Below are 26,486 nucleotides of genomic sequence, written 5' to 3'. Positions count from 1 at the left end.
TAATGTTAGTTTAAACTTTTCTCTTCCTCCAACGCGACATTAAAGTAATCAGAAAAATATAAAACGGCAGAATACATGACGCACCGTTGCAGTTGCATGACGCAACGGTGCAGAAATTACTTTAATTGTAAAATTTATTTTACTAACATGGACAGATAATCTACTTCTAACAGCGACTACTACTAACGTTAGCACCGTAGCTACATGTGTTAATAACCCTAATATATAACGCTAGGGTGAAGAAGTAAATGTAAACAAACTTATCGGCGTGTTTTGCTGATGTTTGAAAATGCGCTCTGGGATGCTTGTGCAATGCTGGTGCATAGAAGTCGTACTGCTGCGATAAACCACCCTCACTTTGCGAAGTTTACAGAGCACCACATTGTTGTGTCTTTGTGAAAAACACTCCTAAACTTTAGATGCTTGTGTGCAAGTTTTTTAGCCGCAACTTCCCCAGAGAAATCCATGTTTTTAGTGGGCATGGCCATTTTCGAGACGCGTCGACGCACGTTTTTGCAAATCGACGTATTTTCATAATTGATTACGTTGATTACGTCGACGCGTCGCCCCACCCCTAGTTTTAACCAATGCCTTTTTTTGTTTATGAATTTGCTGACCCCAGATATGGATTATACGACAGCGTATTAGGGCCACTTTAAAGAAAAAATATTATTTTAAGTATCGATTTCAAGAATAAAGTTGAAATTATTTTGAGAATAAAGTCGAAATTATTTTGAGAATAAAGTTGTATAAGTTTCGATTTCGAGAATTAAGTCTAAATGATTTCAAGATTAAAGTCGAAATGATTTCGAGAATAAAGTCGAAATGATTTCAAGATTAAAATCAAAATGACTTCAAGATTAATGTTGAAATGATTTCGAGATTAAAGTCAAATATTATGGCCATTGCAACCTCCCTGTGTTAAAATGAGGGATGTTCATGATTTGGTAACATCAGCACCGGTTTATTATTAGCGTAAGGACGATGAAATGGCTTTGCAATAAACTGTGTTTATTAAGAAGAACGTGGTAAATGGTTTCATTGACGGCTTCAGTCATCATGTCATGTGGATGGAAGCGTACAATACAAACAACGACCCAAAAATAATCACGGGTTATTAGATAACCACAGTAACATTGGAGGCTGCCCTCAGTCCTCAGCTTCTCTGAACTGAAAAGCCTACGATGGCTGTACAATCTTTGGGCATAATATTTCGAATTTATTCTCAAAATAATTTCGACTTTATTCTCATAATCATTTCGACAAGTTCTCAAAACTTAAATTTATACGACTTTATTCTCAAAATCAAAACTTAAAACTATTTTTTTTACAGTGACCCTAATACGCTGTTGTAAGATTATGACTATGGTTCATGGATAAACTCAAAACAAGTGTCTTGACTGACCTGTCCGTTCATGTCACACCGCCATGCTCTTGTGACAAAGATATAGATATTAGGAGTATTTGAGAAAACCATTGTCCCATTTGGAAAACCATTGCCAATATACACCGATCAGCCATAACATTAAAACCACCTCCTTGTTTCTACACTCACTGTCCATTTTATCAGCTCCACTTACTATATAGAAGCTCTTTGTAGTTCTACAATTACTTACTGTAGTCCATCAGTTTCTCTACATACTTTGTTACCCCCTTTCACCCTGTTCTTCAGTGGTCAGGACCCCCACAGGACCACCACAGAGCAGGTATTATTTAGGTGGTGGATGATTCTCAGCACTGGTGTGACACTGACATGGTGGTGGTGTGATAGTGTGTGTTGTGCTGGTATGAGTGGATCAGACACAGGGCTAACAAAGCATGCAGAGAAACAGATGGACTACAGTCAGTAATTGTAGAACTACAAAGTGCTTCTATATGGTAAGTGGAGCTGATAAAATGGACAGTGAGTGTAGAAACCAGGAGGTGGTTTTAATGTTATGGCTGATCGGTGTAGTCTGCTGCTGCATCGTTCTGCAGAGAAGAAAGCATCAAGACTGGTTCGATAACAATGATGCGGAGATCACAACCATAATAGATGAAAAACGGAAAGCAAAGATCACTCTCAAACAGGATCCCTCAAATCATGAGAAGAAAACCAAATTCCAGCAACTGAAACGACAGTGCCAAGCGCGGCTCAGAGAGCTCCAAAACAACTGTTGGCAAAAGAAGACAGAAGAACTCCAAAGCTTCACCGATAAAAGAGACACAAGGAACTTCCATGCGAGCCTCAAAGAGATCTATGGCCAAGGAGATAATCCGTTGGAACGCTTATGTCCTCTGACAACTGCACACTTCTAACAGACAGCCAAGCCATCCTACCCCATTGGAAGGAACATTTCGACACTCTCCTTAACCAAAAGTCATCCGTTGCCAGAGACTTCCTGAGAAACGTCCCCCAACTGCCCCTACGACTTGAGGTGACAGCACCTCCGTCCTACCAAGAATTTGAAACAACTCTAAGCCTCATACGACACGGAAGAGCCGCTGGACCCGACAACATCCCAGTTGAGCTCCTTGTACATGGTGGTATAACACTCAAGACCCGCCTCTTCGTACTGATGCTCCGAATGTGGGAAGCAAGACAAGTCCCTGACGACATGAAGAAGCACTGATTGTGACGATCTTCAAAAAGGGTGACCAGAACATCTGTGGGAATTACCTCGGAATATACCTGCTTTCCATCGCTGGGAAGATCTTCGCCTGGATCATCCAAAATCATCTTCAAAAGGTTGCAGAAGAAATCCTCCCAGAGTCACAATGTGGATTTTGTACAACTAGCGGAACAATCGACGTGATTTTCTGCTCGCCAGTCACGTGATCATGTGAACAGCAAAAACCCCTCTTCCTAGTCTTCTATGATCTGGAGAAGGCCTACAGCAGTGTCAATAGGGCTGCCATGTGGGAAGTCCTACGACGCTTTGGCTTCCCCAACCCCTTCATCCAACTGATCCAAGCCCTACACGAAGGCATGACAGCACAAGTCATCCATCAGAACAACATATCTGAAGAATTCCCAATCACGTGTGGACTGAAACAGGGATGTGTCCTTGCACCTACCTTGTTTGCCATATACCTTGCCGCCATGATGTATGAGATACCACCCAATAACCCTGGCATTGAAATGAGGTACAGGCTGGACAGAGGACTATTCAACCTGTCCCATCTGAGATCCAGAAGCCTGGTTTCCACCTTCAAAGTCACCGAAATGCAATATGCAGACGATAACGCTGCACCAACCCACTCAGTCAAAGACTTACAAACATCAGTCAACAACTTTAACGCAGCATACACATGCTTTGGCATGACCGTGAACGCCTCAAAAACCAAGGTCCTTGCACAACTGCCTCCCGGGACTTCCCTACGAGACTTCAACATCTTAATCAACGAGAAGACCCTAGAATGTGTGGACCACTTCCCGTATCTTGGCAGCATTCTGTCCACCCAGTGCACATCATCTAAAGACGTAGAGAACAGAATCCAAGCAGCACACAGAGCCTTCGGAGCACTCACCAGCCGTGTCTTCCGTAACAAGGATCTGACCCATCAAACAAAACTTTGTCGCATCCGCTCTTCTGTATGGATGTGAAACCTGGACCCTCTACCGAGCAGATCGGAAGAAGCTGGAGCAGTTCCACCAACAGAAGCTGCGAGCAATCCTCAACATCAACTGGGATGATTATGTGACCAATAATTCTGTGCTGGAAAGAGCTTCCTCTGTCAGCATTGAAGCATCCATCATGAAACATCAACTCCCGTGGATGGGCCATGTAACTCGCATGTCAGGAGATTGACTCCCACGACGGATCCTGTTTGGTGAACTCGCATCGAGGAAGCGACCCCTCGGTACCCCACTGAAACGCTACAAATATCAATTAAAGTCCACAGGCATTGACCCCAAGACCTGGGAAGCATTGCCTCAAGAAAGACCTTTGTGGGGAAGAGCTGTCAAACAAGGAATTACAATCTCGAGCACGGCAACCTCGAGCTCTTACAATCCCTTGTGAAAAATGTCCAAGAATGTTTGCCTCAAGAACTGGCCTCATCAGCCATCAGAGAGCCAAACACTGACGGAGAACCAAGCATCGCACTGGAGATCTATCCTCGGACTATGAGGGGACGCCATCATCATCATCCTGGGAGATACAGCTCATAAAATCTGAAATACACAACATATTTAAAAAAAATGTTTGAAATGTTTTACTTATGACAAGTTCACACTACACGACTTTCCAAGTCGTCAGGTCGCTGTACAGTTCACACTACACAACTGGATCTTTTGTAATCGGGAGTCTTTCAAGTCGTTGTGGCTTTCACACTACGCGACTGATCTGTGATAGGGGGTCACACACTACACGATCTATCACCAAGTAGAATCGCAGGCGAGCTTCTCTGGTCTCCCAAACTTCGTTTGAGAAGTGACGAGGGGTTTAATGATACCATGTACAAAAATGCACGTCAACAAGTAGCGATCGATCAAAGTTTGTGCGCTGATGTGCAGCGTAAAATCAAAGAGAAAAAATAAATGAATCTGAGTGGATTTGGCTACGTGAACAGCATGGATTGTTCTATAGTGAGTTGGACGTTAATAAATATTTTTTTGCAATACAATGTTGGTGTTATGTTTTGTAGAGAACGATAAGGTCAGAAATACTGTAAAACTTTTGTGTGTGTGCTGATGTATTCTGATATAAACTATATTATGCCCCTGTCCCACCTTACAACTCCTCCCCTGCGTTTCCCCTCACCCCGTATCTTGCGTTCTCATTGGCTGTTTGACATAGCACTCATTGCCAGTCGGGCAGCTCGGATCCAGATTTTTTCTCATATCGAGTTGTTGAGTAGTTCACACATAGCGTTCGAGAGCTGAGTTTCGATCGCCGAGTGTACGCCGAGTTGCTGCCGAGCCGGCAAATCTAGCGCCGACCAGTGGCCGAGCGAAAATCAGGGCAAGAATCGTGTAGTGTGAACTAGGCATTAGGTGCAAGGAGGTAAGCAATAACATAAAATAATTTTTTACAACTAATACTCTTTACAACTAATATACTTTTGGCTGTTTAACGGTTAAAATGCTGCATTTGATTAGATCTCTTGATGTTAATGAGACCCTTTAAGGTGTGACAGTTTTTGGTCACTACTGTTTCAAGTTTTGAGAAAATGGCTCTTACTGTGGTTTGATAAAGTCCTAGAGCCTTAGGCTGCTTTCACACATAAGCCATGCTGCATGGCCTTTCTCTATAGAAAACAATAGCACAGCCAAGTGCAAAAGTGGTTTTGACACATTTCTTGTAAATGCAGCGTTAGACATGGCTTCGTTAACACTTTTCCTAGCCCTTTACTTTTAACTTTTTGTGTTTACTGGAATTTAATTACATTTTGGATCTAATTGTTACTCAACATTTCCATTTGGTAAACTGATTGATCAAACAGACATGGTTTGTGGGGAGGTGTCATTTTATTTTTCTCAGGGGTGTTACTTATGTTACCTATGAGTTAAGTAATTATCTTTTATAATTTAGTTGTACAAGCAATAACAGTGGCAATAACACTTACATTAGCAATCACAGTGGGAGCAGTTTCTCTTTCACACCACTGTATGCTAAAGATTAGAGATTAGAAAGACAAGAGTGGGGTTAAAAATGAAAATAGTTTGACATGTTAAGGGAGGCGCTTTCTTTTTACATTTGTTTTATTATTATTATTCATCATCTATCGCAGTAATGTTATTGTCTAAGATTGTGTCTCATATCAGCTGTACTATTTTTTTTGCACTCACAGTAACCTATTTTACTCACTCATGTTTTATCTCTCTATACATTTTTGTTCCTCTCACTGTCATGTTTGGACATTAAAAATGGTAGATTTTACACACATTTACTCATGCTGGAACAATTCCTATCCATCATTCTTTCATCATTCATTCAACATTCATCAAGATTGTGGGTTTGTCATGCAAGGCTCTTAACCTTTTCTTCTCCATGGGCGCTGTGGAATGACTGTCTCTGCACTCTGTCCCCAGCTTACAAACAAGCTGGGATATGCAGAAAAAAGCATTTCATTGTAGTGTATACGAGTATATGTATATATGACAATCAAAGGCATAATATTATATAATATTTCTGTCATAATTCTTAATGTTTTTATTATTCCATTATAATACACTATATTGCCAAAAGTATTCACTCACCCATCCAAATCATTGAATTCAGGTGTTTCAATCACTTCCATGGCCACAGGTGTATAAAACCAAGCACCTAGGCATGCAGACTGCTTCTACAAACATACTGTAAGTGAAAGAATGGGTCACTCTCAGGAGCTCAGTGAATTCCAGCATGGTACCGTGATGCCACCTGTTGCGTTGCGTCCAGTCGTGAAATTTCCTCACTACTAAAAATTCCACAGTTGACTGTCAGTGGTATTATAACAAAGTAAAAGCGATTGGGAACAACAGCAACTCAGCCACGAAGTGGTAGGCCACGTGAAAAGGCCAAATGAAAGAGTGGAGTCAGTGGATGCTGCGGCGCATAGTGCGCAGAGGTCACCAACTTTCTGCAGAGTTAATTGCTACAGACCTCCAAACTTCATGTGGCCTTTATATTAGCTCAAGAACAGTGCGTAGAGAGCTTCATGGAATGGGTTTCCATGGCCGAGCAGCTGCATCTAAGCCTTACATCATCAAGTGCAATGCAAGCATTGGATGCAGTGGTGTAAAGCATGCCGCCACTGGACACTCGAGCAGTGGAGACGTGTTCTCTGGAGTGAGGAATCATTCTTCTCCGTCTGGCAATTCGATGGACGATACTTGTCTGACTGCATTGTGCCAAGTGTAAAGTTTGGTGGAGGGGGGATTATGGTGTGGGGTTGTTTTTCAGGAGTTGGGCTCGGCCCCTTAGTTCTAGTGAAAGGAACTCTTAATGCTTCAGCATACCAAGAGATTTTGGACAATTTCATGCTCCCATCTTTGTGGGAACAGTTTGGGGATGGCCCCTTCCTGTTCCAACATAACTGCGCACCAGTGCACAAAGCAATGTCCATGAAGACATGGATGAGCGAGTTTGGTGTGGAAGAACTTGACTGACCTCAACTGACCTCAACTTGATAGAACACCTTTGGGATGAATTAGAGTGGAGACTGCGAGCCAGGCTTTCTCATCCAACATCAGTGTCTGACCTCACAAATGTGCTTCTGGAAGAATGGTCAAAAATTCCCATAAACACACTCCTAAACCTTGTGGAAAACCTTTCCAGAAGAGTCGAAGCTGGTTCATAAGCTGTCACTCAAGTTCATATGCGTGTGAAGGCAGACGAGCGAATACTTTTAGGCAATATAGTGTACATACCAGAGGAAAACAAAGATCCATCATTATAGAGGCTTAGTGCTTTCTCTGCACGTAAGTAGCTTGAAAGGGCTTTATTCATTTATTAAAATAATAATAATTAAAACAAAACATCAACAAAAAATCTATGCATATTTTCTACATTATTATTATACAAACTGTTAACATCTCAGTGTCTTCTTGCAATTACATCTGTTGCTGTTACACATGAGTGGGAGTTTAGTATTCAGCTTTTAATTTGCATGTGTATTTTTACACAACGTTTCGATTCCCGGCTTTCAGATTGTGAGAGGGGACAGAGATGCTGATCGGAGCAGTAAGAAGAAAGGCGGCGGAGTCGCACTGTTTGTGAATAACAGATGGTGTAATCCGGGACATATTACTGTGAAGGAGAGTCACTGTTGCCCGAACGCTGAACTTTTAGCTGTCGGATTACGTCCGTATTACCCGCCGAGGGAGTTCACGGTCGCCATTATTGTTATTGTTTACATCCCGCCGACCGCCAATGTGGAAGTGGCATGTGACGTCATTCTCTCCGCTATTGCGAGACTTCAGACTCGGCATCCGAACTCTTTCATCGCCATCTCAGGGGACTTTAACCATGTTACACTCAACACAACTTTACCAAACTTCCACCAGTTTGTTAATTGTTAATTGCAACTAGGGAAAACAGAGTACTGGATTTACTTTATACAAACGTGAAAGATGCTTACAGATCATCTGCCCTTCCTCCACTGGGAAGATCGGACCACAATCTGGTACAACTGATTCCCACATACCGACCAGTGGTCTTAAGGCAACCAGTGACAAAGAAAACAATCAGAAGGTGGTCATCAGAGGCAGAGGAGGCTCTGCAAGTCTGCTTTGAGACTACAGACTGGGAAGTCTTGTGTGAATCAGCTGGTGAGGACATAAATAAGATGACTGAATGTATCACGGATTACATCAATTTCTGTACGGACACCATTGTTCCAGTCAGACAGGTGCGCTGTTTTCCCAACAACAAACCATGGATCACCAAAGACCTGAAGGAACTGTTAAACAAAAAGAAGCAGGCCTTCAGACTAAAAGACAAAGAGCTGCTAAGGACAGTGCAGAAGGAACTGAAGGTGAAACTGAGGGAGAATAAGGATGCCTACAGAAAGAAGCTGGAGGGAAGACTTAAACAAAATAATGCAAAAGAAGTCTGGGCTGGAATGAAGCAGATCACTGGTTTCAAGAAAAAACAACAAGCTGTAGGGGGCAGTTTGGACACAGCCAACGAGCTGAATGTGTTTTTTAACAGGTTCAGCACAACACCATCCTCCTCTAGCACTGGCAACACCATCCCCACTCCCTCATCACCTCCACTTCTAACACACAACGACTCACACCTCCTCAACACAAAGCCATCCTCCGATGACCCATTGTCAAAAGACTCACAGTCTGATGACCCATCGTCAGAGGACCCACAGTCATTCTCTGACGACCTATTGTCAGGAGACCCACAGTCTGATGACCCATTGTCAGAGGACCCACAGTCAGACGACCCATTGACTGATGGCCCATACTCTCCACTAGAAGTGACAACGAGCCACTTTCAGCCCTTTCCTGAACCCCCTGCAGTTTGCTTACCAACAGCAGGTAAGCATGGATGGTGCTGTGATTTACCTTCTGCAGAGGGCTCACCTCCACTTGGACCAGAGCAACACCACAGTAAGAATTACTTTCTTTGACTTCTCAAGCACTTTCAACACCATTCAACCTTGCATACTGGGGGAAAAGATGGAAAACATGTAAGTGGACAAAACCATGATCATCTGGGTATTGGACTACTTGGCTAAAAGACCCCAGTTTGTACAGCTGGGAACCTACCAGTCAGAGCGCCTGATCAGCAACATTGGAGCACCACAGGGAACTGTGCTTTCCTCTTTCCTTTTCACCCTGTACACCACCGACTTTCAGTACAAGTCAGACCTCTGCCACCTTCAATTTTCTGATGACTGTACAGTGGTTGGGTGTATCAGGGATGGACAGGAGGATGAGTACAGAGACCTGGTGAGCAGCTTTGTGGAGTGGTGCGGGAGAAACCATCTGCTCCTAAATGTGTCCAAAACCAAGGAGATGTCTGTGGACTTCAGGAGGAATAGGACAACAAGTGGACCTGTTACCATCATGGGTCACCAAAATGTGGAACTGGTGGACACTTTTAAGTACTTGGGTGTCTGGCTTGACAACAGATTGGACTGGAGGGCTAACACGGAGGCTGTGTACAGGAAGGGGATGAGCAGACTCTACTTTCTGAGGAAGCTTACAGTGTATCACAAAAGTGAGTACACCCCTCACATTTCTGCAGATATTTAAGTATATCTTTTCATGGGACAACACTGACAAAATGACACTTTGACACAATGAAAAGTACTCTGTGTGCAGCTTATATAACAGTGTAAATTTATTCTTCCCTCAAAATAACTCAATATACAGCCATTAATGTCTAAACCACCGGCAACAAAAGTGAGTACACCCCTAAGAGACTACACCCCTAAATGTCCAAATTGAGCACTGCTTGTCATTTTCCCTCCAAAATGTCATGTGATTTGTTAGTGTTACTAGGTCTCGGGTGTGCATAGGGAGCAGGTGTGTTCAATTTAGTAGTACAGCTCTCACACTCTCTCATACTGGTTACTGAAAGTTCCAACATGGCACCTCATGACAAAGAACTCTCTGAGGATCTTAAAAGACGAATTGTTGCGCTACATGAAGATGGCCAAGGCTACAAGAAGATTGCCAACACCCTGAAACTGAGCTGCAGCACAGTGGCCAAGATCATCCAGCGTTTTAAAAGAGCAGGGTCCACTCAGAACAGACCTCGCGTTGGTCGTCCAAAGAAGCTGAGTGCACGTGCTCAGCGTCACATCCAACTGCTGTCTTTGAAAGCTAGGCGCAGGAGTGCTTTCAGCATTGCTGCAGAGATTGAAAAGGTGGGGGGTCAGCCTGTCAGTGCTCAGACCATACGCCGCACACTACATCAAATTGGTCTGCATGGCTGTCACCCCAGAAGGAAGCCTCTTCTGAAGTCTCTACACAAGAAAGCCCGCAAACAGTTTGCTGAAGACATGTCAACAAAGGACATGGATTACTGGAACCATGTCCTATGGTCTGATGAGACCAAGATTAGTTTGTTTGGTTCAGATGGTCTCAAGCATGTGTGGCGGCAATCAGGTGAGGAGTACAAAGATAAGTGTGTCATGCCTACAGTCAAGCATGGTTGTGGGAATGCCATGGTCTGGGGCTGCATGAGTGCAGCAGGTGTTGGGGAGTTACATTTCATTGAGGGACACATGAACTCCAATATGTACTGTGAAATACTGAAGCAGAGCATGATCCCCTCCCTCCGGAAACTGGGTCGCAGGGCAGTGTTCCAGCATGATAATGACCCCAAACACACCTCTAAGACGACCACTGCTTTATTGAAGAGGCTGAGGGTAAAGGTGATGGACTGGCCAAGCATGTCTCCAGACCTAAACCCAAGAGAACATCTTTGGGGCATCCTCAAGCGGAAGGTGGAGGAGCGCAAAGTCTCGAATATCCGCCAGCTCCGTGATGTCGTCATGGAGGAGTGGGAAAGCATTCCAGTGGCAACCTGTGAAGCTCTGGTAAACTCCATGCCCAGGAGAGTTAAGGCAGTTCTGGGAAATAATGGTGGCCACACAAAATATTGACACTTCAGGAACTTTCACTAAGGGGTGTACTCACTTTTGTTGCCGGTGGTTTAGACATTAATGGCTGTATATTGAGTTATTTTGAGGGAAGAATAAATTTACACTGTTATATAAGCTGCACACAGACTACTTTTCATTGTGTCAAAGTGTCATTTTGTCAGTGTTGTCCCATGAAAAGATATACTTAAATATCTGCAGAAATGTGAGGGGTGTACTCACTTTTGTGATACACTGTAGGTCTTTTAATGTGTGCAACAAAATGTTGGCTATGTTTTACTAGACTGTTGTTGCGGGGGCTGTGTTCTTTGCAGCAGTGTGTTGGGGAAACAGCCTCAGAGCAGGAGATGTAAAGAAACTCAATAAACTGATCAGGAAGGCTGGCTCAGTGTTGGGCTGCTCACTGGACAGTTTCGAGTTGGTGGTTGGAAGGAGGTCACTGAATAAACTCAAAACCATATTGGACAACCCATCACACCCCCTTCATGAGCTGTTAGTCGGACAGCGGAGCACCTTCAGCAACAGACTCATCCAGCTCCGCTGTAACAAGGAACGGTACAGAAGATCGTTTATACCAGCAGCGATCACGCTGTATAATTCTTCACTGGTTCGGGACATCATTGAACACTAAAGTACTTTCTGGACAGACTAATGGAGCATGTTCTAGCACTCTGTTTATAAAGACTGTACTACATATCTGTTAAGTTTTTTATGTGACACTGCGTTTTTAAAATTTTTATTTTATTCTATTTATTCACTTACATAGTGTGTACAAACATTACTTGGGACTTTAATTCTCATCCAGAGCGACTTACAGAAGTGCTTCGATAGTAAACATTACCTTAGTCTAGTTTAAGTAAACAACAGTCCAAGAACACAAATTTGCTAAAACCTGTTGTTTTTAGCAGAACCAAAGTGCTTTTTTTTTTTTTTTTTTTTTTAAGTAATGAAAGACCGTTAGTAAGTAAGTAAAAGTCAGCATAAGTGTTTAGTAAAGAGGTGGGTTTTTAATCGTTTTTTAAAGATAGCAAGAGACTCAGATGTTCGGACAGACAGAGAAAGTTCGTTCCACCACTTGGGTGCCAGTACAGAGAAGAGACTTGATGCTTGTCTTCCTCTAGTCCTGGGTGGAGGATCAGGTTGTGCGAAACTAGTGGCTCGGAGGTTGCGTGGTACAGAGCGGGGTTTGATTAGACCACGAAGGTAGCTTGGGGCTGGTCCATTTTTGGCTTTGTAGGCGAGCATCAGCTACAGGAAGTCAGTGAAGAGAACGCAGCAGTGGGGTGATGTGGCTGTGTTTAGGCTGGTTAAAAACCAGACGGGCAGCTGCATTTTGAATGAGCTGCAAGGGTTTAGTAGACATGGGAGCTCCTGCCAGGAGGGAGTTGCAGTAGTCCAACCGTGAGATTACAAGTGACTGGACAAGAATCTGAGTAGCTGAGTATTTATATAGCGCTTTTTACAATGAACATTGTCTCAAAGCAACTTTACAGAATCCAGGACCTACAGACCAAGAACCCCTGTTGAGCAAGTCGAAGACAACAGTGGCAAGAAAAAACTCCCTTGAGAGGAACCAGACTCAGCAACGACCCCCATCCTCCTTGGGTGGCCTGGAGGATAATTTGAATAAATAGGATTTAAAATTAGATAGCTTACTGATAATAAATTCAAAACTGCTAACAAGATCCAAAAAAGTAAATCACAATAATTTAAAAACAATGTCTGTCCCCTTAACTTAATAACTGGATGCATAATCGAATAACACCTCAGCTTTAGCTCATGGTTTGTTGAGTTCACATTTTGAAGTCGTAATGGTAGCCTAGTGGGTAGAGCTTTGGGCTATCAACTGGAAGATTGGCGGTTCAAATCCAGGCTCTGCTATGCTGCCACTGTTGGGTCCTTGAGCAAGGCCCTTAACCCTGTCTGCTCCAGGGGCGCCGTACGATGACTGACACTGCGCTCTGACCCCAGCTTCCAAACAAGCTGGGATATGCGAAGAAAGAATTTAATTGTACTGTACACCTGTATATGTATATATGACAAATAAAGTATATCTTCTTCTTCTTCAAAGCACTCCTAGAGAATAACACAAACACTGCCATGTGTGATGCTTTATTATATGATATGTTTGCTTTTTAAAAGATTTTATCAGACCCTTTATATTTAGAATACTTTAATTCTGGTGTATATATTAATAAAAAATTATTCCAACCTTTAGGGGGATAATTTATGGACTGATTTGCAAATGGAAACTAATGTTTTACTTGGTTAAAATAGTTTTTTTCTCCTACCTCTCATTAAAGTAGTTAATGATTTGTAATGAGTCAGGAGCAGAACACTATGCAAAAAATCTTTACTGAGCTCAACAGAGAAACAAACACTTTAAATAGGTACAGTACAACTGCACAAGCCCATAGCAAACCTGCAACAACACTACTTAGACATACAAAAACACACTACCAAATGCAATGTAGAACACAGAAACAGGAGCTTGAGTAAAACCCAACACACATGACCCATGAGTCATGAACATTTTGCTAAAGCTAGAAACATCGGCAGTTTGTTAGATGCTCTGAAAAATTATTCAATTACTTTTTAATTGAATAATTTTTCATAATTTTTTTGTCAGTTAAATAAAAATTTGTTAAAAATAGTTTGTGCATTTAATAATGTCATTAAGTCCCCATATTAAGAGTACAAGCCACTTCTTATTTAATAAATAAAAATGAATGTAGATTTCACATTTCTTTTCTTATGCTTCTTGATCTTACAGAAATACAAAGAGTTTGAACGTTCAGTAAAGGTTGAAGAAATCGACGGTCTTAAACTGGTGAAGAAACTGGCAGAAAACATGGAGGAGATGTTTCGAAAAAAAGCAGATGCAATGAAGGTAGGTGTGTATCAGTGGCGGCTGCTGGTCTTTCAAAGAGGGGAAGCTCATTGTTGGCTTACAACATGACATTTTTTCAATTTATTTATACATAAATTCTGCCCTCCGTTCCTTTTCAAGAAAATGGCCTGAAATGGGTTGCAGTTTGTCTTTTGACTTCACTCGCAAAATCCGCGATGGGACTGAAGCTCCCAGTGATGGTGTAGATCTCAAAATAGCTGTCAATCAAAACGGGATTCAGCCTTTCGACTGATCCTCCAATCATCTTGCAGAAGCTCAGCGTCCAAACCCGCCCACAGCTCCATTCACCCCCAGAGACACTCAGCGTCCGGGGGCGGGACAAAATCGTGGCATTTATCCAATGACCGGCGAGTTTCGAAGCAATGAAAAAAACCTTTCCATGCACTCCCATAGAAGTGAATAGACGCTCAGCTTCTACGGGCAAATGCATTGATGCTGCGGGAATGTATGAGAAGTTAACAAAATTTAGTCAGTCGATTTGTGATAAGTAGCTGATTCTGAACAAACTCGTCTTCGAGATGAACGTGTTCTAACGCATTTGTAGTCAATGAAATGTTAACACAACTGTACATATTTGACCATTTAATTTTTGACATTTTAGGGGAAGCTGAGCTTCCCTTGCAGTCTTAGAGAAATCGCCACTGGTGTGTATCCATGTGCATGTTACTTGGCCCCAACTTTTAGACTATAACAGCCTCCGCTCTTCCTTTTGTTAATTGTGTCTTTGCAAATTTAAACCCAAAAGAGCTTTGTGCAGTCAGGCACTTATGCTAGAAAAGCATATATGTTCGCAATATGTTTTTCAGTGCTTGATTTCACTTTTTTTTATTTGCTCAAATTCTCACAGGCACTCTGCCAAGAAGAACTGATGCTGTTACAGCCCCTTATCAGCTGCCATGGTACTTTGTCATGAAGTTTTTTTTTGTTTGTTTATGATCTTCTCATGTAATGATGTCAATACTCTCCTTGACATTATCATTAAATGGTATTTGTTTATCTGATAAAATGCTATGTGCAGTATGTTAACAAAATTGAATTTGAAGTAAGAGATGGTAAAGGTTTGATTGGCGTAAAGTTAGCATGGTGTATGTTCTATTTAAGGCAACAGAGACCTGGGTTGGGTTCTCTGGCCGGGCGGCCATGGTCCTTTCTGTGTGGAGTTTGCATGTTTTTCCTGTGTCTGTTTGGGTTTTCATCCAGGTGCTCTGGTTTTCTTCCACAAGTTCAAACACATACAGTGTTTGTGTGTGTGGTTGTCTGCCCTATAATGGACTGGCAACCTGTCAGGATGTTTTCTGCCCTGCACCCAATGAATCAAACCCACTGTGACCCTGACCAGAATAATGCGGTGGTAAAACAGACAATACTAAATGAACTGTGTGAGGGTCTTTGTTCTTTGGAGCCAGTAAGTAGAATTATGTGAGCTGGTAAATATGTTCCACTGTGTTTTTTTTCCAAAACAAAAACACAAGGTGTGAGTAAACAACTAAATAAGTAAGTGTTCTTTGGAGATGGATTGTCACCCTGTCTGGGGTGGGCACTTAGGATTCCTGGGTACCACTGGACTGAGGCAAATTGTGCTAGTTGAGTAATCTTCTACATAATGCATGCATTCAGGCCATATTATTTGCTTTTGGGCACTGCTGCAGCTCAAAGGCTGAAAAGATTTAAAATCACTGTACTAAGTGCACACACAAAGACACTGTTCTACCAAAGTGACCTGAAGCCTGGGGAGATCAGTGTGTCCCCTCCAAATGTATCCCTCAGAAGGGATCATAACAACCTGAACTCTGTCTGACAGATAAAATAGCACTGACAAAAGAAGAATAAAAAGAGAAGAAGCATTAGCTTAGTCTACTTAAGACAGACCATGTGTTGCACAAGTACAATGAAAAGAGATGAACTGACTGTGTATGGAGAAGTTTGTAAAATGTCATTTTGTAAAATGTAATACAGAACAAAAATCTGTTTATTCTCTTAAACTTTAATTTAACTGTCAAAAGGACTTTCATTGTGATGCCTGCAATGTACTTAAAAAGTTGAAACAGGAGCAAAATAACTGTAAAAATACTATTTTGACAAACACTGCACAAAATGCAGGTGAATTACAGGGTATTATTATTGGGCTTAAAAAGAAAATTAAAGTGAAGGTTCAAGGAAAGGGGTCTGATTTGTGCCAAACTTTATGAGAGAACTGTTTAAAAATAACATTTCTTAATGCAATATTGCAAATAATGTAGGTCTTTCACTAGCGTACATAACGGTAAAAATATTCAGAAAATCTTAAGAAATCTGAGTCCATGTATGGCAGCATTGCATGAGAAACTGTCATGATGCGGTAATTAATATAGACAACTGTTGTCACTTAACATTATACAGAGCTGTATCAAGAAATTAATATTTGGTGGAATCATGAATTTTGCTCTCTATCAAAAAAAAAAAAAATCTTAAAAATGTCCGCCCATCAGGTCAAGTGCAGTTGGCTTATGCAACAAAACAATAATCCAAAGCACACAAGCAAGTCTACCTCTAAATGGCTCACCTTACCTTACCTACCTACCTGGGTGGCACGTTGGCACGTCGCCTCACAGCAGGAAGGGCCTGGTTTCGATCCCCAGGTGTTGCGGTTTGGGTCCTTTCTCTGTGGAGTTTGCACGTTATCCCCGTGTCTGCGCGGGTTTCCTCCAGGTGCTCCAGTTTTCTTCCACAGTCCAAAGACATGCAAGTGAGGGGAATTGGATACACTAAATTGTCCATGACTGTGTTTGATATAACCTTGTAAACTGATGAACCTTGTGTGTTGAGTAACTACCGTTTCTGTCATGAATGTAACCAAAGTGTAAAACATGACGTTAAAATCCTAATAAACAAATAAACAAACCTACCTACCCCTACCTTTCTAACTACCTACCTACCTATCTGTGAAAAACATGGGAGGTCAGCGGTTGCTTTAATTCAGTGTTAATTTTGACAGCAAACTTTGATTTAGTTTTAGTCATAGTCTTTTGACTAAAATGTAATTTAGTTTTAGTCATAATTTAGTCATCTGAATTGTTTTAGTTTTAGTCTAGTTTTAGTCGACTAATTATCATAAGAATATAGTCGACTAAATCTACAGTCGATTCAGTCTACTAAAATATATAGGGTGTAAAATGTAAATGCTTTTTCATCAGTTCCCTTGAATTATTTAAGTCATTATATACACTTACACAAAATGAAACATTTTTAACCAGTTATGGAATATTATTAATGTTTGAATGTGCAATACACACAAAAACAGATTTAACTTATTTCAAACAACATCTTTATTTACATGACTTTGCTTATTGAGCATAACAATAACAAAATATTAATGACCAGTAGGCCTGCTCTGCCTGAAAAGTATATGCATTGTTCATAACAAATTGCATATTACATTCTTTATAAAACTGGGTACCGTAAAAGCAGCAGTGCCATTATGTTGCCATTATACTGCCAGCAGTGCCAGATGTCGTTTCAGATTTGTTGTGTTTTTACCCGAGATCGTCGCCCCACATGGTTTACACATCGTCTTGTTTTTCACGACGTCAAATGAGAAATGTGTCCATATATCGGCTCTCCTCTTTCTCCTTGTTGACATTGTGGAGTTAATCTAGTTCCATGAGTAAAGACAGTTCACAGGCTAGTCTGGACTTCCCGGGTTTAGATCAAATTTGTGCAAGTGTGGTCTTACCGCGGTACTGCAAAAGATTAGTACTGATTGGATGGCTACCCGGCTTGTCCCGCCTCTCCACATACGCTAAAGTAGTTATGATTTGTATCTCCTAACTTGTCCCTACCTTCCACAAAATGAAATCAGTTCTTAATGGATGTCGTCCCTGCCAAACATTTTCGTCTCGTTTTTATTCGTTGACGAAAGTGTCGATTCATTTCATCATAGTTTTTATCCTTATATGTAGTTTTTATTTAGTTATCGTCTCGTTTTTGTCATGAAAAAAAGGTTCGTTGACGAAAACTATGATGAAAATCATTCGTCAACGAAATTAACACTGCTTTAATTAAAAAAGACAAGTGGGCAATCCTGCAGATTATTATTATTATTAATAATATATATATATTTTTTACTTACTTATTTTCTGGCACTAATACATTTGTTATGCTATAAAGGACAGACATTAAAAACTTTGTCAACAGTCCAGGATCTCTATTTGTATGCAGCGGAATGCTGCCAGAGGAACATACCAAGGATTATTCTTAAAAATTCTCTCTCCATCTGTCTATTTCATTTCGAGGCCTTCATGCCAGGGTCACTTACATTTATGACTCCACAAGGGCTAACAGCTCGGAACAACTCTGTTCTTTCATCTTAAGTGATATCTTAACTTATTTTACAAGCTCTCTTTGGTAAGGGCCATGATCTATTAGATTTGCAAAAAAACTTGTTGTAGTTGTTGTAATGTTTATAAATAGTATCAGAATATAGACATACTGTCCCCATAATTATACTTTTTATGTTTGAATTTATGTCTGTCTTTGACTCAAAATATACTGAATTGTGTTATACCTATATCCTGTATACAAGGCTAAAGAACATTTGTACTGCATGCTTAAATCACATATGTAACGATTTCTGTTTATTAGACCTGTTTAATCTATATATTGGTATTTAGATTTTGTTCTTTTATTATGTTAGTGATACTTAGAATTAACTTTTACAATCAGATAAGTTTTTTTTGTGAGCCAACTTAGAATGTTTTGTCAAAACTAAGCTTTTAGCATCACCTACTAACCACAAGTGGTTAACTTGCATTGTGGGCAACACCTATTTCGTCACGTGATCTTAAGGAAAGTTAAGTCTCCCATTGGCTACATCTACTGCACGCCACACCTCTCTAAGTGAGTTGAAAAGAGGGAGTTTTTCAAAAGAGTTTTCCGGATTTTTTCAGAAATAGAAGAAGAACTTTTGGAAGAGTTTGAGAGCAGCATGCAGCTCACTCAAAAGAGTTAAAGAGTTCGCGCAGCTGATGCCGACACACAAAATGGCTCAGTTGTTCAGTTCACCATTCATGTTTCTGCAAGTTTGAATTTGACTTGAATTGTCCGTTTCTGAACTTTACCACCGGTCAAGGTAAAGGTCCTATTCGGCTGCGTGGAGAGAATCCAATCTCTTCACCGAATTGCACAGTGCGTGCTGACCTTTGTGCTCCGCATCTGTGCATCTTTGGAGACAAAAAAAAGGAGATTGCCTCAGTTTGATTAAACACCAACAGTCGTTGGGTCGAGGCACTTAAGCAAAGTGTTGACGGCACGGAAAGCCCACTTCTTCGCTGAACAGGGCCAGAGCAAAGAACCAACAGACACAAGGTGATTTAACTACGGGCCTCTCCCTGCAAAGTCTTTCCTTCATCAGCCGACAAAAACATGCCACATGTGCTTCCACTGTTAATCTATAGCATACACTTAAATCAGGCTTTAAACCTCCTGGTTTTACCCACCATTCGTTCACTATAGATAATCAGATATAACCAGTAATATTTTACCTACAGATTTATACTTCTATGATTATCATATTTATACTTCTATGATTATCATTGTTTGTGCTATGTTTTTTTAGTTCAATAAACATTATAATGATTCAGAATTTACACGATGGCTTAGTGGGTAGCACTATCGCCTCACAGCAAGAAGGTCCTGGGTTCGATCCCCAGGTGGGGAAGTCCGGGTCCTTTCTGTGCGGAGTTTGCATGTTCTCCCCGTGTCCGCGTGGGTTTCCTCTGGGTGCTCCGATTTCCTCCCACAGTCCAAAAACATGCCACCAGGCTAATTGGGAACACTGAATTGTCCTATAGATACCTAGCCGCTAGACGCACAAACCAGTGCATTGTAGTGCCGGTCCCAAGCCCGGATAAAATAGGGAGGGTTGTGTCAGGAAGGGCATCCGGTGTAAAAATTTTGCCAAATCAATGCGGATCATGATCCGCCGAGAGCCGACCCCGTAACCGAACGGGACAAAGGCAGAGGAAGAAGAAGAATGATTCAGAATTTAGCGCTGTGAGTTTGATTACCTGGATGAGAGAAATAATTGACTAACTGTGTAATTGACTGTGTTATGAATTCGGTTTTCCTGGTAATTTATCCTTAAAAATGCCAGTGGTGCCCCGTAATTGATTATTAGCTATTAATTATATCATTAATTAATTGCTAACCTCTATTCTCCAACACGTATATTACCCCATAAGTGCTATATAATTCACTATAAATTTTTTGATACAAGACATGTCTGGACTGCAGGCAAACCAATCTAGCAGCTAAATTTACTATAAAGACACACTGTTGTTACACATGCAGAATGGGGATTGGTTTTGTTTTGTTAAAACAAGCACGAATGTCCTTGTAAATGACATTACCTAAATGGAACCATACATTGCTACAAATTGTGTTCTGCATTTAATGCCTTTACAGATGTTACCCATTTGCACTAATAAACACCAATACCACGAGAGGCTTTGGCAAGTTTGTGTCTTTTTTGACATTTTGTATTTTTTATTTAAGCTGACATTAACATTTCCTAAAATACATAATATATACAGTTGGCAAAATATTAGCTTGGCATAAACATAAATTAAAGATTTTGGTACCTTGTGTACTAATAGAATCTGATATGTTTCTTTAGTTTAATATCAGGCAGATTACCTGGTTTTACAAAGCGGTCAAGTGAAAATAGTTCTACAATTGTAAGTAACGTTGGCTAATGTCATAGAGAAATGTGCTAAGTGTTTAAAATAGACCATTTCCAGCAAAAATTGCACAGTCCCAGCCTAATCATGACTAGTGATGAAAAGATACTGTCAGCATGTTCCAGGGTGCATTATTGCTAACAATAATACAATTGTTTTGTTTGACATGGGCATGGGCAACTTGCATTTGTGTAAAGGTACCACTGACGCAAACATATCAGACGCACTTTTAGAGAGATGCCTTTTCCCAGGAAGTTCATGCTTATTTCAGCAAGACAATGCCAGGCCTCATTCTTTATGTACTACAATCGTAGACACAGAATGCATGTGCTTGACTGGCCTGTCTACAGTCCAGATCTGTCTTCTATTGAAAATGTATGATGCGACATGAAGAGGAGAATCAGACAACATCGAGTGTTGAGCAGCTAAAGTCTCATATCATGCAAGAACAGACAAAAGTTCTAGAAAAGAAATTGAATAAGCACCTCTAGGACCCTGATTCCACAAAAAAACATAAACATTATAAACCTCTAAAGGGCCAGTAAGGAGAACACAACTTAGTACAGAATTTAAAGTAAATCTTTGCTTTTCCCACTCTCACAGAAGATGCTTGCAGTTGAGAGTGAAGGCATCACAGTGTTCTATTGCTGATTTAATTTGATGATGACACCTGGGCCCTCAAGACTTGGCATAGACCACAGAAACAATTTGCACCAACACATATTTATTGATTGGTTATGTGAAGTGGCTCAGTATGGTGTATGGTCTGTGTTATAAAATGTTTGAAGTAAGGTATCTGTGTGGAGTGGTTTTATTTGGATAACACATTGATACAATTTTAGAACCTTATAAAGCTGGTCATATTACATTACCAATAATGTCCATATGTCCATAAGCTTGCTGCACATTCCATTTAAAAACCATAATTATTAGCTATGAAATCATTTACTCTTCTTTGTAAAGTCAGGCTTGACACTGGACTAGGCTGGCTTTAAAAACTGCACAGTCCCAGCCTAATCATGACTAGTGATGAAAAGATACTGTCAGCATGTTCCAGGGTGCATTATTGCTAACAATAATACAATTGTTTTGTTTGACATGGGCATGGGCAACTTGCATTTGTGTAAAGGTACCACTGACGCAAACATATCAGACGCACTTTTAGAGAGATGCCTTTTCCCAGGAAGTTCATGCTTATTTCAGACAGTTTGCTGAAGACATGTCAACAAAGGACATGGATTACTGGAACCATGTCCTATGGTCTGATGAGACCAAGATTAATTTGTTTGGTTCAGATGGTCTCAAGCATGTGTGGCGGCAATCAGGTGAGGAGTACAAAGATAAGTGTGTCATGCCTACAGTCAAGCATGGTGGTGGGAATGCCATGGTCTGGGGCAATTAAAAACTTTTAATTTTTTTGCAGAAGCTTTTTCAAGCTTAAATCAGATTTAATTTTTTACTCTTTTATGTTACATGTTGGTTTACAGTTTTGAGGTACTTGGTCCTTTCTAATGGTATGTGTTATTATTGCATATACAGTGTATCACAAAAGTGAGTACACCCCTCACATTTCTGCAGATATTTAAGTATATCTTTTCATGGGACAAGACTGACAAAATGACACTTTGACACAATGAAAAGTAGTCTGTGTGCAGCTTATATAACAGTGTAAATTTATTCTTCCCTCAAAATAACTCAATATACAGCCATTAATGTCTAAACCACCGGCAACAAAAGTGAGTACACCCCTTAGTGAAAGTTCCTGAAGTGTCAATATTTTGTGTGGCCATCATTATTTCCCAGAACTGCCTTAACTCTCCTGGGCATGGAGTTTACCAGAGCTTCACAGGTTGCCACTGGAATGCTTTTCCACTCCTCCATGACGACATCACGGCGCTGGCGGATATTCGAGACTTTGCGCTCCTCCACCTTCCGCTTGAGGATGCACCAAAGATGTTCTATTGGGTTTAGGTCTGGAGACATGCTTGGCCAGTCCATCACCTTTACCCTCAGCCTCTTCAATAAAGCAGTGGTCGTCTTAGAGGTGTGTTTGGGGTCATTATCATGCTGGAACACTGCCCTGCGACCCAGATTCCGGAGGCAGGGGATCATGCTCTGCTTCAGTATTTCACAGTACATATTGGAGTTCATGTGTCCCTCAATGAAATGTAACTCCCCAACACCTGCTGCACTCATGCAGCCCCAGACCATGGCATTCCCACCACCATGCTTGACTGTAGGCATGACACACTTATCTTTGTACTCCTCACCTGATTGCCGCCACACATGCTTGAGACCATCTGAACCAAACAAATTAATCTTGGTCTCATCAGACCATAGGACATGGTTCCAGTAATCCATGTCCTTTGTTGACATGTCTTCAGCAAACTGTTTGCGGGCTTTCTTGTGTAGAGACTTCAGAAGAGGCTTCCTTCTGGGGTGTAAGCCATGCAGACCAATTTGATGTAGTGTGCGGCGTATGGTCTGAGCACTGACAGGCTGACCCCCCACCTTTTCAATCTCTGCAGCAATGCTGACAGCACTCCTGCGCCTATCTTTCAAAGACAGCAGTTGGATGTGATGCTGAGCACGTGCACTCCGTTTCTATGGACGACCAACACAAGGTCTGTTCTGAGTGGACCCTGCTCTTTTAAAACGCTGGATGATCTTGGCCACTGTGCTGCAGCTCAGTTTCAGGGTGTTGGCAATCTTCTTGTAGCCTTGGCCATCTTCATGTAGCGCAACAATTCGTCTTTTAAGATCCTCAGAGAGTTCTTTGCCATGAGGTGCCATGTTGGAACTTTCAGTGACCAGTATGAGAGAGTGTGAGAGCTGTACTACTAAATTGAACACACCTGCTCCCTATGCACACCTGAGACCTAGTAACACTAACAAATCACATGACATTTTGGAGGGAAAATGACAAGCAGTGCTCAATTTGGACATTTAGGGGTGTAGTCTCTTAGAGGTGTACTCACTTTTGTTGCCGGTGGTTTAGACATTAATGGCTGTATATTGAGTTATTTTGAGGGAAGAATAAATTTACACTGTTATATAAGCTGCACACAGACTACTTTTCATTGTGTCAAAGTGTCATTTTGTCAGTGTTGTCCCATGAAAAGATACAGTGCCTTGCAAAAGTATTCAGCCCCCTTGAACTTTTCAACCTTTTGCCACATTTCAGGCTTCAAACATAACGATATGAAATTGTAATTTTTTGTGAAGAATCAACAACAAGTGGGACACAATCGTGAAGTGGAACGAAATTTATTGGATATTTTAAACTTTTTTTAGAAATAAAAAACTGAAAAGTGGGGCGTGCAATATTATTCAGCCCCCTTGCGTTAATACTTTGTAGCGCCACCTTTTGCTGCGATTACAGCTGCAAGTCGCTTGGGGTATGTCTCTATCAGTTTTGCACATCGAGAGACAGAAATTTTTGCCCATTCTTCCTTGCAAAACAGCTCGAGCTCAGTGAGGTTGGATGGAGAGCGTTTGTGAACAGCAGTTTTCAGCTCTTTCCACAGATTCTCGATGGGATTCAGGTCTGGACTTTGACTTGGTCATTCTAACACCTGGATATGTTTATTTGTGAACCATTCCATTGTAGATTTTGCTTTATGTTTTGGATCATTGTCTTGTTGGAAGATAAATCTCCGTCCCAGTCTCAGGTCTTTTGCAGACTGCAACAGGTTTTCTTCCAGAATGGTCCTGTATTTGGCTCCATCCATCTTCCCATCAATTTTAACCATCTTCCCTGTCCCTGCTGAAGAAAAGCAGGCCCAAACCATGATGCTGCCACCACCATGTTTGACAGTGGGGATGGTGTGTTCAGGGTGATGAGCTGTGTTGCTTTTACGCCAAACATAACATTTTGCATTGTGGCCAAAAAGTTCGATTTTGGTTTCATCTGACCAGAGCACCTTCTTCCACATGTTTGGTGTGTCTCCCAGGTGACTTTTTATAGATATCTTTGAGAAATGGCTTTCTTCTTGCCACTCTTCCATAAAGGCCAGATTTGTGCAGTGTACGACTGATTGTGTCCTATGGACAGAGTCTCCCACCTCAGCTGTAGATCTCTGCAGTTCATTCAGAGTGATCATGGGCCTCTTGGCTGCATCTCTGATCAGTCTTCTCCTTGTTTGAGCTGAAAGTTTAGAGGGACGGCCGGGTCTTGGTAGATTTGCAGTGGTCTGATACTCCTTCCATTTCAATATGATCGCTTGCACAGTGCTCCTTGAGATGTTTAAAGCTTGGGAAATCTTTTTGTATCCAAATCCGGCTTTAAACTTCTCCACAACAGTATCTCGGACCTGCCTGGTGTGTTCCTTGGTCTTCATGATGCTCTCTGCGCTTTAAACAGAACTCTGAGACTGTCACAGAGCAGGTGCATTTATACGGAGACTTGATTACACACAGGTGGATTCTATTTATCACCATCAGTCATTTAGGTCAACATTGGATCATTCAGAGATCCTCACTGAACTTCTGGAGTGAGTTTGCTGCACTGAAAGTAAAGGGGCTGAATAATATTGCACGCCCCACTTTTTAGTTTTTTATTTCTAAAAAAAGTTTAAAATATCCAATAAATTTCGTTCCACTTCACGATTGTGTCCCACTTGTTGTTGATTCTTCACAAAAAATTACAATTTCATATCGTTATGTTTGAAGCCTGAAATGTGGCAAAAGGTTGAAAAGTTCAAGGGGGCTGAATACTTTTGCAAGGCACTGTATACTTAAATATCTGCAGAAATGTGAGGGGTGTACTCACTTTTGTGATACACTGTAAGTACTTACAGGGGTTGGACAAAATAACTGAAACACCTGTCATTTTAGTGTGGGAGGTTTCATGGCTAAATTGGACCAGTCTGGTGGCCAATCTTCATTAATTGCACATTGCACCAGTAAGAGCAGAGTGTGAAGGTTCAATTAGCAGGGTAAGAGCACAGTTTTGCTCAAAATATTTCAATGCACACAACATTATGGGTGACATACCAGAGTTCAAAAGAGGACAAATTGTTGGTGCACGTCTTGCTGGCGCATCTGTGACCAAGACAGCAAGTCTTTGTGATGTATCAAGAGCCACGGTATCCAGGGTAATGTCAGCATACCACCAAGAAGGACAAACCACATCCAACAGGATTAACTGTGGACGCAAGAGGAAGCTGTCTGAAAGGGATGTTCGGGTGCTAACCCGGATTGTATCCAAAAAACATAAAACCACGGCTGCCCAAATCACGGCAGAATTAAATGTGCACCTCAACTCTCCTGTTTCCACCAGAACTGTCCGTCGGGAGCTCCACAGGGTCAATATACACGGCCGGGCTGCTATAGCCAAACCTTTGGTCACTCGTGCCAATGCCAAACGTCGGTTTCAATGGTGCAAGGAGCGCAAATCTTGGGCTGTGGACAATGTGAAACATGTATTGTTCTCTGATGAGTCCACCTTTACTGTTTTCCCCACATCCGGGAGAGTTACGGTGTGGAGAAGCCCCAAAGAAGCGTACCACCCAGACTGTTGCATGCCCAGAGTGAAGCATGGGGGTGGATCAGTGATGGTTTGGGCTGCCATATCATGGCATTCCCTTGGCCCAATACTTGTGCTAGATGGGCGCGTCACTGCCAAGGACTACCGAACCATTCTGGAGGACCATGTGCATCCAATGGCGGTGCCGTGTATCAGGATGACAATGCACCAATACACACAGCAAGACTGGTGAAAGATTGGTTTGATGAACATGAAAGTGAAGTTGAACATCTCCCATGGCCTGCACAGTCACCAGATCTAAATATTATTGAGCCACTTTGGGGTGTTTTGGAAAAGCGAG

The 26,486-nt window shown here is 41.5% G+C and overlaps 1 protein-coding gene across 1 annotated transcript in view; it reads left to right on the top strand.

The window, feature by feature from the left end:
* cacna2d3a (calcium channel, voltage-dependent, alpha 2/delta subunit 3a) overlaps nucleotides 1-26,486 on the top strand; it is a 313,706-nt gene that overhangs the window by 72,734 nt on the left and 214,486 nt on the right. The window contains exon 4 of the mRNA XM_062999198.1: nucleotides 13,805-13,921. Coding sequence (XP_062855268.1) covers nucleotides 13,805-13,921 — 117 coding nt within the window. The remainder of the gene's footprint in view (nucleotides 1-13,804; nucleotides 13,922-26,486) is intronic.

This window comes from Trichomycterus rosablanca, chromosome 7, assembly GCF_030014385.1.
Source record: "Trichomycterus rosablanca isolate fTriRos1 chromosome 7, fTriRos1.hap1, whole genome shotgun sequence".
In the NCBI taxonomy this organism is placed as follows: Eukaryota; Metazoa; Chordata; class Actinopteri; order Siluriformes; family Trichomycteridae; genus Trichomycterus; species Trichomycterus rosablanca.
The sequence above is the reverse complement of the archived record's forward strand: the minus strand, read 5'-3'. Positions and strand labels throughout refer to the sequence as shown.